Source organism: Geotrypetes seraphini, chromosome 19 (genome assembly GCF_902459505.1).
Source record: "Geotrypetes seraphini chromosome 19, aGeoSer1.1, whole genome shotgun sequence".
Classification (NCBI taxonomy): domain Eukaryota; kingdom Metazoa; phylum Chordata; class Amphibia; order Gymnophiona; family Dermophiidae; genus Geotrypetes; species Geotrypetes seraphini.
The window spans coordinates 17,975,403-17,988,546 of NC_047102.1; the positions used below are offsets into that span (position 1 = coordinate 17,975,403).

The following is a 13,144-nucleotide window of genomic DNA, read 5'->3' on the forward strand; positions in this document are numbered from 1 at the left end:
CCATATAACGATTAATATCTCAAAAATTATATATTCAGTTGCCCCCCAGTTAAAAAACAAGGACTTGTGCGATCAGCACTGATGTCAAATGCGTAAGTGCTTTTAAATATTGATATGAGCTAATTTGGCAGGACAAACTGTTATACAGTCAAAATTAGCTGAAAGAGGACAGGGCCAATTAGACGTATAACTTCAACATCTTAGCAATGATATTCAGCCACTAACCCCCTAATTCTATATATAGCACTCAAAATTCCTTAACGAGACAATCAACACTGATAATTGGGCAACGACAATTAATTATCGGCGCTAGTTGGCAACAATTAGAATTTACATGCACATCTTGTTAGGCACTATTTTATAACGATACATTCTTACAAAGAGAGCGTGAACAGTGGGCCATGGACATTCCAAGAATTTGCGCACACTCTTAACAGAATGTGCCTGATCTGCGCCTAAATTAGGCGTGAGAATTTACACCAGGGTTTAGTTGTTGTAAATCCTTATGCCTAAAAGGCACAAATTCTGGTCTAAGTGCTATTCAACTCAGTGTGCCATTTATAGAATAGCATTCATTTGGCATTTATTTTTTTGGTGCTGATTTTTCAGCACTACTTATAGAATTTGGTCCTAAAAGTATAAGTTAAAATCCAAGCAGCCTGCACAAATAGCAAGAATAACTTGAGACAACCAAGTTATATATGGCTATTCATTGGTGCTAAATGGATAGCATCGCTGAGCATATGAATGTTTTGAAAATATTTCAAATTATACACTTACCGTGTGGTTGAATATTGACCTATATATACTAGTTCAACTGAAATACAAAGCACAGATACCTACAAAAGTACATAGGAAATCATTAGCTGAGTAGATAAACATATTGAAGTTCACACTTGATTTGTAAGAAAAGTTGTACATTATACTTCTTTGTGGATGATACAAAAATCTGCAATAGGGTAGACACCTCTCATGGTGCGGATAAGATGAGGAAGGACCTAGCAAAGCTTGAAGAATGATCCGGAATTTGCAAAACTCAAGGGAATGGTACGGTTTAGGGGGTGAAGAATTTTTGTGCATGAAAGAGGAGAGGGATTCGTGTGTAGACATATGTGATGATCTTAAGGTAGCCAAACAGGTAGAAAAGGTAACAGTGAAAGCTAAAAGGATGCTTGGGTGCATAGGGGAAGAAATGGCCAGTAAGAAAAAGGAGGTAATGATGCCCCTCTATAAGACCTCATTTAGAATATTATATACAATTCTGGAGACCGCACTTTCAAAAATAAACAGGAAGGCTATTAAAATGGGTGGTGATCTTCGTCATAAAACGTTTGGGGACCGTTTTAAAGATCTTATTATGTATACTTTATAGGAAAGGTGGGAGAGGGTACATTTCATAGAGACATTTTGATACCAATATGGCATAAATTGAAGTTTAACATCCTGTACCTTATTGTAAACATCCGGTAACTGTTCCCTTGTTTGTATCTTGTACCTTATTGTAACACCCCTGTACCGGCTCTCTTTGTAGTATCCTGTATCGTATTGTATCGTAAACATCCTGTAACTGTTCTCTTGTTAACATCTTGTACCATTGTAAACACCCCAGTACCACTCATTTTGTATTATCCTGTATCCTACTGTTAACACTGTACTCTCTCCAGACACGACTTTCACTGTAAACCGCTTCGAACTTAGGGTATAGTGGTATATAGTAAATTAAATTATTATTATTATTATTAAATGCGCATAAGCCAAGTCTCTTTCAATTGAAAGAAAGCTCTGGAATGAGGGGCATAGAATGAAGGTGCAAGAGGGATAGGCTGGGAAGTAACCTTAGAAAATACTTTTTCACAGAAAAGCTGGTGAATGTGTGGAATGATGGAGGTGGTAGAGATGAAAAATGTGTCTGAATTCAAGAAAGCTTGGGATAAATACATTGGATCTCTAAGAGAGAGGAAGGGAACTAGATGGCATGTATAGGCAGACTAGATAGGCCATATGGTCTTCATCTGCCTTCATTGTTTGTTTTCTAGACTTTTCAGCTTTGACATCTTGTAGTTATATTACAGGAAACAAATTCCAGTAAGGCATCATCGTGATTTGGGACCTATCTTTCCAATCATTCCAAATGACTTTCAATACTAATGACAGCAATAAATCAAATAACATTTTTTAGTACAGAAATATCATGTAAAACTACAGCCAATTTCTATATCACAAGTTTAAGTGGCTGGGGAACATCTTATTCCAGGACCATTTTCAATTCTTTCCAGATCTATAAGGCTTCTGAAATCTCTCTTAGGATCACAGAGGCAACTCATATTTTATTGCCTCACAGTTTTTATGTGGAAACATTTGCAAAAGAATAAGAAACTAGTTGATCACTTTAAAAACGTGACAAAAACTACCTTAATGGCGTGACATGTGTCTGGTTATTTTAATAAGGTTATATTCTGCTGTCTCCTAGACGCTTCCTGCTGCACTGAGAGCCCTCAAAGGAAAAGCAGCCCGCCAGTGCCTGACACAGGAGCTGAGTTTGCACGTTCAGCAAAACCGAGCAATACTGGGCCACCAACAGTTTGACTACATTGTACGGATGATGAACTGCACATTACAGGTATTGCAGAACATGACTGCAGATAAAGACTGAACTGCCCATCCATATCTCATGCTCATTTTAGAGAAACATAGGGCTAGATTCACTAAGCCCACCGATCAAGTCCCAACCACTTAGCGACCCCTTTGCATCCCGATTTTCCTCCGACCCGATTCACTAACCTCTGTCCCGATCATCCTCCGATCCGATCCACGCATGCAAATGAGGGGGAACGGCATGCAAATATAGGCAGGCAATGATTCACTAAAAAAAATGAGGCACACCAACTAGGTTGGCTGATCCCGAAACAAGCAGCTGCTGGGGACCAGTCGCTCATATATTTCCGACTACATCTCATGCTCTCTGCCATGACTCTCCTGCTCGCTCCCCAGACTTTCCAGCTCTCTGTCTGTCCCAATCACTGCCCTGCTTCTGCTCCGACTCTCCTGCTCTCTCCCCCCGACTTTTCAGCTCTCTGTCTTCCCTGATCGCCGCCCTGCTTCTGCCCCGACTCTCCTTGCCTTCCCTACAGTACGAGCCTGTGGTTTTAACCCGTGGGTTAAAACCATGGGCTCGCAAAAAAGTTTAAAAAAAAAAATTTTTCTTTCTCTGCTGGGCATGGAGGGCCAGCGCATGCACAGACCATCTACAGATGGTCTACGCATGTGTCATGATCACTAGAGAGCGATCTGGGCGGTCGGTTGGGGATGTGATTCCGAACGCCCTCATTTGCATGAGGGCACTTCGTGAATCAGCTCCCCCGGCCTTGGAACGGATCGCTCATGGATCGGATCTGATCCATGGCCTTAGTGAATCTAGCCCATAGACTGTAATGGCAGGTAAATATCATATGACCTATGGGGCCACAATACTTCCTCCTTTGTCCCACATGCTTTTGCATGCAAGTATGAAGCCTGGTTCAGTAAGTGTCACAGGGGAAAATCATTGCTAAGTGCTATTCTGCATATAAAGAGCACTCCAGGCTGAGAACTTTGGACGCAAGAATTTAAAACCTGCTGTAAATTCTGGCACAGAAGTTGGGCATGTAACACTATGCTCAAATTTTGTGAATGCCTCTAACTCACCCATGCCCCGCTTCCTTTTGAGTTGTGTGCAAGACAATTTAGGCATGCGGGCAGCTCTCCGCACATGTCCTAATTAGTACCGGTTGTTTCACAGTTTCTTCTTTTCTTATAAGCCTTACAACTGATTTTGCTAAAAGTTTATTCTTTCCCCAGCTGGAATGATTTCAACTTGCTGTGATGAAGCAGGTGTAATTAGATTTTCAAAATTGGGCCCCACAGTTTAAAAAATTTCTTTTCTTTCCAGGTAGAGGTCTTCACGGGAACGGGGATCGCGGAAATCCCCCCTAACCCACAGGACTCCCACGGGGACCCCCTTCTGGCTCGTGGGACTCCCACGGGGACCCCCCTCTAGCCAATGGGACTCCCACGGGGATGGAAGGCTTTGGAAGCAGGGTTCGTCCATATGATATAATGGACAAGTCAGCCTTCGTAAAAGAGGGGGTTTATAAGTTAATTACCTGAACAGAAAACAAAAAAAGGGTTCCACCAAAGAGATTCCACAAGGAAAACAGCAGCGCAAACACAAAAGAAACTGTGGAATTGATGATCCATTCAGAAATAATTGCTGCTTTTTATGGGGACGGGCAGGGATGGAGGTAATGCCTTGCGGGGATGGGTGGGGACGGAGAGGATCCTGATGGGGACGGGTGAGGACGGAGAGGATCCTAGCGGGGACGGAGAGGATCCTGGTGGGGATGGGGGGGGACGGAGAGGATCCTGGCGGGGATGGGCGGGGATGGGTGGGATTTCTGTCCCCGTGCAACTCTCTATTTCCAGGTTGCCCTGTTGTATACTTCTAGTTTAGTACAAGTAGAAGAATTTGTTTATTTCACTAACTCTTTCATTAAGCTGTAAGGAAGTAAGGGGCCAATATTCAGCTACTGCCCAGGTAAAATAAACCATTATCTTTTTTATAATTGAGATGCTTTGAACTACCTGAGCATTCTTTTAAGGTCAGGAACATGGTAAATACTCTTTTGTTTAAAAAAAATAAATAAAACCAAAATCTCACATGTATACTCATAAATCTGACTACTAAATATGACCAATGCTTTTATCAACTTATTATACTAACTTTCTTAAACAATAGTTTCAACTTTCAACTTTTGTTATTTTTAATATACCGACCATCAACAAGTATCTAGCCGGTTTACAATGCTATGTTAAAATAAAGAATTAAAATAATACTTATAAAAGGGGGAAAAGTGCACATTAAAGACTTTACAAATACAAACATGAAAGTGGGGGTTGAAGGAGAAAAGGGGGGGGGTAGAGTTACATTGTTAGGAGTTGGTTGAAAGAAAAGAGAGGGAAAAGGGATAAAACATTAGGAATTGGGTCGCTTCTTAAAAACAGTATAATGGTAACAGAATTCAAAAAAGCATGGGATAAACCCAAAGGATCTCTAACTAGAATATGAATGGGCAAACTTTCACGGGTCTGAATCCACAAAGGAGATGGTTTAGATAGGCTGGAGTAAGCTTCAACGGCAACTCAAGTACAGTACCAAGTGAACTTCTAAGGTCTATGGGCCAGAAGAAACAAAGAAAAAAAATCATGAAATTGTAAGCATGTAATTATAGGGCAGACTGGATGGACAGTTCAGGTCTTTATCTGCTGTCATTTATTATGTTGTTATGCCATTGTGTCATGCATTTTCCAACTGGGATTTTTCTTTTTTGGGGTAACATTTTGAATGGAACGGTTCAGCGCTCAACCGAACTAGATGTTTGTTTTTAGGCTGTTCAGCTGTTTGGAGCTAAAATGTTGACAGTAAGCAAGAGCAACAAGAAGCACACACAGAGACGGCATTCTATTTAGTCTTTCACTTTAACCGAGGACGTTGAAACAAACTCTATAGTTGTAGAGAAATAGGGTACCAATCTCCTGACGAAGCTCTTTGAAGAAAGAACATAGTAACATAGTAGATGACGGCAGATAAAGATCCGAATGGTCCATCCAGTCTGCCCAACCTGATTCAATTTAAATTTTTTCTTCTTAGCTATTTCTGGGCAAGAATCCAAAGCTCTACCCGGTACTGTGCTTGGGTTCCAACTGCCGAAATCTCCGTCAAAACCTACTCCAGCCCATCTACACCCTCCCAGCCATTGAAGCCCTCTCCAGCCCATCCTCCCTCAAACGGCTATATACAGACCGTGCCCAGTAAACGGGGACGCTCCATTGAGCACCTTTTGGCTTGGTCACTAAAAACCCAAGCTAAGTATTAGCTATCTAGGGTCAAGGTTCCCTAAATAAATTATTGAACGAAACAAAGAATTTAACATGTGCACATAATAGGAAAATAATAAATTAAAAAACTTTAATAATTTAAAGAAAAAAGAAGGGTTTTTGACTGATGATAGCTCACACAAGGCTAGTCTGTTAAGACAAGTTCTAACATCAGACAGCCGTGGGTGCTTGAAGTCTTTTTCCCTTTACAAAACATTTTTTTGAGTGCACTAGTATACAATACGATTCCACCCAGATCCATTAGTTTTGAAGGTGTATTGATTCCGTTTGATACTAGTGTGGTTGCAATCTTCCTCTGAGTCTGAGGCTCTCATCTTGCTCTTCCTTCTAAAGTCAATAGTGAGCAGCTCTGTAGAGTTCCTCCTTGGTGAGCATCTTTTTAAAAGAGGCACTGCTATACTCAAGAACAGCAAGAGGGAAAATGCTGTAGATTGTTCCTAACTAGGCCTCGTGATTCGGACCAAGACCTAACGTCAACATCCATAGCAACAGAAAAAAAATCCTACCCACAAGATAGTCTTTAATAAAAACAATACGACTCCATGCTAGACAGCCAATTCCAGCACATTGATAAAATATGTGGAACTTGCTTTTCAGCCTTCATTTAGATAATTTAGTCTGCTTAGAAGCATTTAGTAATTAATCTTAATCTGTGCTATAGACCTAGAAGCCAGCAGGGATCTAAGGTGACATCTGAAAAAAGTAAAAGGTTTTTCTTGTTTTCTGAGGGAGATTTTAAACAGACTGTGAGTAATTTCCATTGATAATATTTTGTTTTGAGAGTGTTTAGAATTTGACAGTACACAATCATTTCTAGGAAGAACAGGAAAAAGAAAGTTTATTTATCTGATCATCTGATGTCTTAGAACAAGAATAGTACAATTTATTTTAATTACTTGGAGTGGTCTTGCAAAGCAGGCACTTTTATAGCAGTCCTGGATGAAGATTTTAATTCTTTTTTTCTGGGTAATATTCCAGTTTCCCATAAAAATGTACGCATACTTTTTCTGAAGCTCAAAGCGATGTATTTTAGGACTATAATTAATGCTAATGTTTTTTTTAAATGAAAAGCAATGTATTTTAGTGCTTTGCTTATTAAATATTGGAGGCCATTTTAGAGTGGTTGCATACTGTATGCATGCTGAATGCCAATTTTACAATACCGTACCGCTATTTACATGTGGGCTTATTTGTGCCATTGTATAACAACTCCCACAATTTCTATCAGTTTCACAGTTCTTAAATATAACACAATTAAAACCAATTAATACATAGCAACTGGTTGGTTTATGCTGGTACAAAAAAATCACTGTTCTGTTTTAATGATCTTCAGATTGCCGTGAGTGTAACAGCTGCAATCCTCATTAGTATCCAACATCACAGTGTTTCAAACTTTAGTTCATTTACTTTTTTCCTTTTTAAACTTTTATAAAACTTTTACTATAAAGTGCTTAGTGCAAAGTGCAAAACGTAAACTTAGCTTAATCATATTGCTCCAGCATTGACTTGTTCCCCCCTCTTTCTCTCTGACGCGTTTAGATTACTTTTTCAAGGTCGGGGAAGACACTAAAGGATGGAATAAAATATAAACTCTCAATTCAAAATGAGCAATAAGTAATAAGAAAACATCTCATAGTGTACACAAATTACTATTTCATTTGGAAGTATAAAATCTGTTTGATTCCAATGAGTATGTTAGAAAGTTGTGGATCTTACACTTTCGATTAGTAGACCAAAATTGTTCCTGGATTTCCTTTCTATACTGAAGCATAAACACAGCACTGTGGAGATATTAGTGGAACTAGTGTTTTCCTTATGTACATCATACAATGAAAATAAATGGCGCCATTGGTGGCCGCCTTAAAAGCAGCCACGGATCGCATGTCAATCATGCCTCCAGAAAAGGTAGGCGAAGGAAATGGAGGTCAGGGTTTTCAAGACTTACATTTCCGGCACCTACCTTTGATGTGTTATCCACACCTACAGTGGCATTAGGCATCATAAGGCACCTGTATAGGTGTGATTCTGACACCATTTTTTTTAGGTATTTGTAGGCGAATAGAAAATAATTTTAAAATGCTTTTTTCTTTTCTCTCACTACTATGTTTGTTATCAAAGGTAAAGTATTTTACAAATGTTCCTAAGGGTGACTGGAGAAACTTCACATGGAAATTGTACAAGCCACCACATAAATTGTCAGAGCAGAAGCTAACCTCGATAAAGCAAACAAGAAGAATTTATAACATTTTGCCAGTCACAGAGACCCCCCCTGGGGATAACTGTTGCTTTTGGGGCATGATAACAGAAGACCGTTTATTTTTCTGCTTCCTGCTGTAGCTTGGTTGCACTGTTAAACCTGATGTCTCACAATATAAATCTAGGTATAATCTACTAATTTTGACTTCTAGTCATACCAAATGTTTCACTGATGTACTATGTAAAAGAAAGAACCCGTAAATCCAAGTTGTCCTAGATCTGTATGGAATTGCAAACAGTTAATCCTTGTTCTGAAGCATCAGTCATATGCAAAGTTAGGACTATACACTAACGGCTTCTTTTAGAAAGCCGTGCGGCAAAGCCCTGAAGCCCTTTAAATCTCTATGGGCTTTGGGGACGTTAGCGCAGTGCAGCCTCTAGCACGGCTTTGTAAAAGAGGCCATAAGTTTAAAAAAAAAAAAAAAACAACTATGCAAGGTTTGCTTTCTGCATAACTTTGTCAAAACTTTACCAATTTCAATTAAAAAAATTGGATTTACAATTGGGATGATATCCTGAAAATAGGTTTACACTCACATTGGCCACTTCATCTAAATCAGTGGTCCCAACCCTATCCTGCAGGACCATCAGCCAGTCAGGTTTTCAAGATAGCCCTAATGATATGCATGGGGCAGATTTGCATGCCCGTCACTTTCATTATATGCAAATCTCTCATTTGGAGATGTTTGGTTTGCTGCCTCTTTTCATGTGCTGCAGGTCAATATTTAGAGTGATCCTGGGACATGCTTTTCTGTTCTACCACATACTATAAAGGGCCACCATAGGTACGCACCAATTTGCTTGACTTCTTTCAAGGTGTGAATAAACATGTGGATAAAGATGAGCCAGTTGATATAGTATATCTAGATTTTCAGAAAGCTTTTGATAAAGTTCCTCATGAGAGATTCCTGAGAAAATTAGAGTCATGGGATAGGTGGCAAAGTTCAGTTGTGGATTAGGAATTGGTTATCGGATAGAAAACAGAGGGTAGGGGTAAATGGTCATTTTTCTCAATGGAGGAGAATAGTTTCATAGTTTATTTAAAATTTGATTACACGCCTATCAAAATTCTAGGCGAAAGTATAATATTAATAAAAATAGGGAGGTAGGAACTACAATAAATTTAAGAAATGAAACATATAAGGAACAAAAAAAATGGAGGGGAAGACACATTTTGTGCTGCTAAGATTCTGTTAAAAGAAAGAAAAGAAACAGGATAAGGCTAGTAGGAGATATATAAAGGGTACTTGGCGTCATTTTTTTGCCAGTTTGCTGTGGAGTAGAGCTGCCCACCTAAAGCAAGACCCTTGAAGAAGCCGAAGATACGGCGAAACGGGTCCCGTTGGGCTTTTTAGGCAGTACAGCAGAATTGACAGCGTTTTAAGATAAGTGCTGTCTTTCAATATTTATATAGTATTTACACAGTAGCACTTTATTTTGAGTTATTTGCACTAAGCATTTGCACTTTGAAAACACAGAACTCAGTGAATGATATCTTAGACCTTTAAAAGCTGTTTGGTGAAATTCACTATGAGTCAACGGCACAGGTATCTGAGAGTTCTGTAATTCACAATAGACTTTCTTCTAAACACAAGTCCTTTGTTCTTTGATCTTTGAATAAAAAACATTTTAAGGTGCCTTTGAATTTCTCTAAGTTAGTTTCGGATCTACTGTGTAAAGGTAGAGAGTTCCAGATTGTGGGGGCTGTTACAGAAAATATTGTTGTATAGCAAGTGCCGTTTATTTTCAACGAGGGTAAACAGTGGTTTGCCGCAGGTGTCTGTACTAGGACCAGTTCTGTTTAACTTATTTGTAAATGATCTGGAAATTGGAACGATGAGTGAGGTGATTAAATTGTTCAAAGTTGTTAAAACGCATGCGGATTGTGAAAAATTACAGGCGGACCTTAGGAAATTGGAAGACTGGGCGTCCTAATGATAGATGCACATTGGGAAGGATAACCTGAATCAGTTACCAGATGCTAGGGTCCACCTTGGGGATTAGCGCCCAAGAAAAGGATCATCGTAGACAATACGATGAAACCTTCCATCCAATGTGCGGCGGCGGCCAAAAAAGCAAGCAGTTTGCTAGGAATCATTAAAAAATGGATGTTTAACAAGACTAGGAATGTTATAATGCCCCTGTATCACTCAATGGTGCGACTTCATCTGGAGTATTGTCGCAAATTCTGGTCTCCTTATCTCAAGAAAGATATAGTGGCATTAGAAAAGGTTCAAAGAAGAGCGACCAAGATGGTAAAGGGGATGGAACTCCTCTCATATGAGGAAAGACTAAAACGGTTAGAGCTCTTCAACTTGGAAAAGAGACAGCTGAAGGGAGATATGATTGAAATCTACAAAATCCTGAATGGAGTAGATTTGTCACTCCATCAAAAATTACAAAGACTAGGGAACACTTCATGCAGTTACAGGGAAATACTTTTCAAACCATTAGGAGGAAATTTTTTTCACTCAGAGAATTTGATTTTAATAAACAGCAACTGTGTGTGCAATCTTAACATTTTATTGCAGAAGACTGGTGGAATTTGGGGTTGTTGATTGCATCTGACTTGCATGCAATATGACTCCAAAGGGCAATTTTTTCCTAGCCTGTTCCTCAGCTTCCCTCTGGTACACTTTAATTTAATTTAATTCTTATATACCGCTAATAACCGTGAGGTTTCTAAGCGGTTTACAAAAATGATGCATTAAAGATACAATAAATAAAAACTAAATAAATAAGATAGGTACTTGGAAATTCCCTGTCCTAGAGGTTCAGAATCTAACTAAAGTACCTGAAGAAACAGTATGAAAAATAAAAATAAAAAGACAGAGGTAGAGATAGAGATAGAAATGAAATATTCCAACAAGTAATGAATAAATAATTTAAAGGTAGAATTAAAATAATAATTAAAGTAAACAAAATAGAGATAAAAATAATAAATAATTCAGTGGTCTCAAATTCATGGCCCAGGGGCCACATGCAGCCGGCCAGGTACTATTTTGAGGCCCTCGCTATATTTATCATAATCACAAAAGTAAAATAAAAACAGTTTTTTGATCATATGTCTCTTTAGCTATTATGAAGACTTAGCCAAAAGGAAAGATTTATACACTATAAAGAGTTTTACCTCATGCAAAACTGTCATTTCTTTAATAAGACATGAACTATTTTTTCTGAGGCCCTCCAAATCCAAATGTGGCCCTGCATAGAGTTTAAGTTTGAGACCACTGCTTTCATTCTATTTGCACTCTTCAAACAGGTTCTTTGAGGGGACTAACAAACTCACAGACCTATCTGCTGATACTTTACTTCATAGCAGCACTTTTCATCTGTCTTTATTGCTGATCAGAGAATAACTAACAGTACTTCAAGCTTTTTGAAGAAGGAATTTGTTCATATTATTCAGAGACCCACTGTAAAAGAGAAATGTGCTGTTAAAATGCTTTCTTAATGAGTAATACTGGAAAAAGGAACCCATACATGTAACTCCCAAATTTCATGTTGGTTAGAATCACAGGTAGTCATGGAGTAGAAAAATCTGACTTATATGCTATTGCTTTCAGTAGTAGGAGCCTTTTACATAATTGTAAAAAAGTATAAAATCTCTAATGACTTGGTTGTAATACTGTGCTTTGCCAGCAAAAAGTCCCTAGATTAGACCCCCAAGCTGAGATCTCTGATCCCTGAGTTGACTAGAGCATAGGATGAAGGTAAAAGGGAATGAACTCAAGACTAATATAAGGAAAGATTCCGTAATAGAAGGGGATGTGGATGCACGGAATATTTTCCTAGGAGAGAAGATGAACAAGAGAACTATATCTGAATTCAAGAGATTTGTAAAGGAGGAGAAAGGATTGTAGAGCTTTTTAGTTGGTGTGAATAGGTAAATAATAATAATAATAACTTTATTCTTCTATACCGCCACAATCTTGTGACTTCTAGGCGGTTTACATTCAAGAGAGCTGGACATTCAGCGAGTTACAATATGCAGATAGTCAGAGGAAATATAGAGTACAGAAACTTTAAGAAAGCGGAAATGTAAACTGTACAGTTTGCTAAGCGAATATATAAAATATATAGTTTGCTAAGAAATTTCTGAGAGGGCCTGTTAGGAAAAGGTCACGGATTACAAAAAATACAGCGAAAATTTCAATATACAGTTTAAGAATTTTCAGAGGGGACATATTAGAAGAAAGGTCCCGAATTACAAAATACGGTTTGATTAGGATGTCAGAAGGGGCATATTGGGAACGAGAAAAGAAAAAAGTGTTCGGTGAAGATTCTGTTTAGGTGATATATCTGTCGAATAAGGCAGTTTTTATGAGTTTTCTAAAAGCGTTGTAGGTCAGTCTAGCTTTATTAATGTTGTCTAGCCAGTTTTGTTGTTTGTTTGCTTGGTCCGCGAAGGTTCTGAAACTCAGATGTGCTGATAGGCCTTATGGTCTTTGCCATCATTTTCTCTGTTGAGTCCTTATTGAAACGTGGCACAATGTCCATCTACCGTATTTTCACGCATATAACGCGCGCATTATACACGATTTTACAAACCGAATATAACCATGCGCGTTATATTCGTGAGCGCATTGTCCAAATTTTTTTTTTTCATAGTTCCCCCACCCCCGACATCCGATTCACCCCGCAGGACCGCTCGTACCCCCACCCCGAAGGACCGCTCACACCCGCACCCCCACCCCGAAGGACCGCTCGCACCCCCCCCCCCATCATGAAGAAGCTGCCTACCGTTGTCCTGCTACTTCCTCTGCCGGCGGTCCCGCCCCTTCTCTGAGCCCTGCGTCTGCGCTGCTTCCTCTTCCGGCGGTCCCGCCCTTTCTCTGACGTCACGGGTGCGCGGTATATGAGTGAAAATACGGTAATTCTGTAAACTTGCCTAGCATTCAAAGGGTCTGTTGTGTGCATAACTTAATAATCAGCAGGTAATTGACATTAACCA

At 39.2% G+C, this 13,144-nt stretch overlaps 1 protein-coding gene across 2 annotated transcripts in view; it reads left to right on the plus strand.

The window, feature by feature from the left end:
- Positions 1-13,144, plus strand: part of SBF2 (SET binding factor 2) — a 571,734-nt gene that overhangs the window by 313,428 nt on the left and 245,162 nt on the right. For both annotated transcript variants that reach the window (XM_033928005.1, XM_033928006.1), the window contains exon 16: positions 2,471-2,620. In XM_033928005.1, coding sequence (XP_033783896.1) covers positions 2,471-2,620 — 150 coding nt within the window. The remainder of the gene's footprint in view (positions 1-2,470; positions 2,621-13,144) is intronic.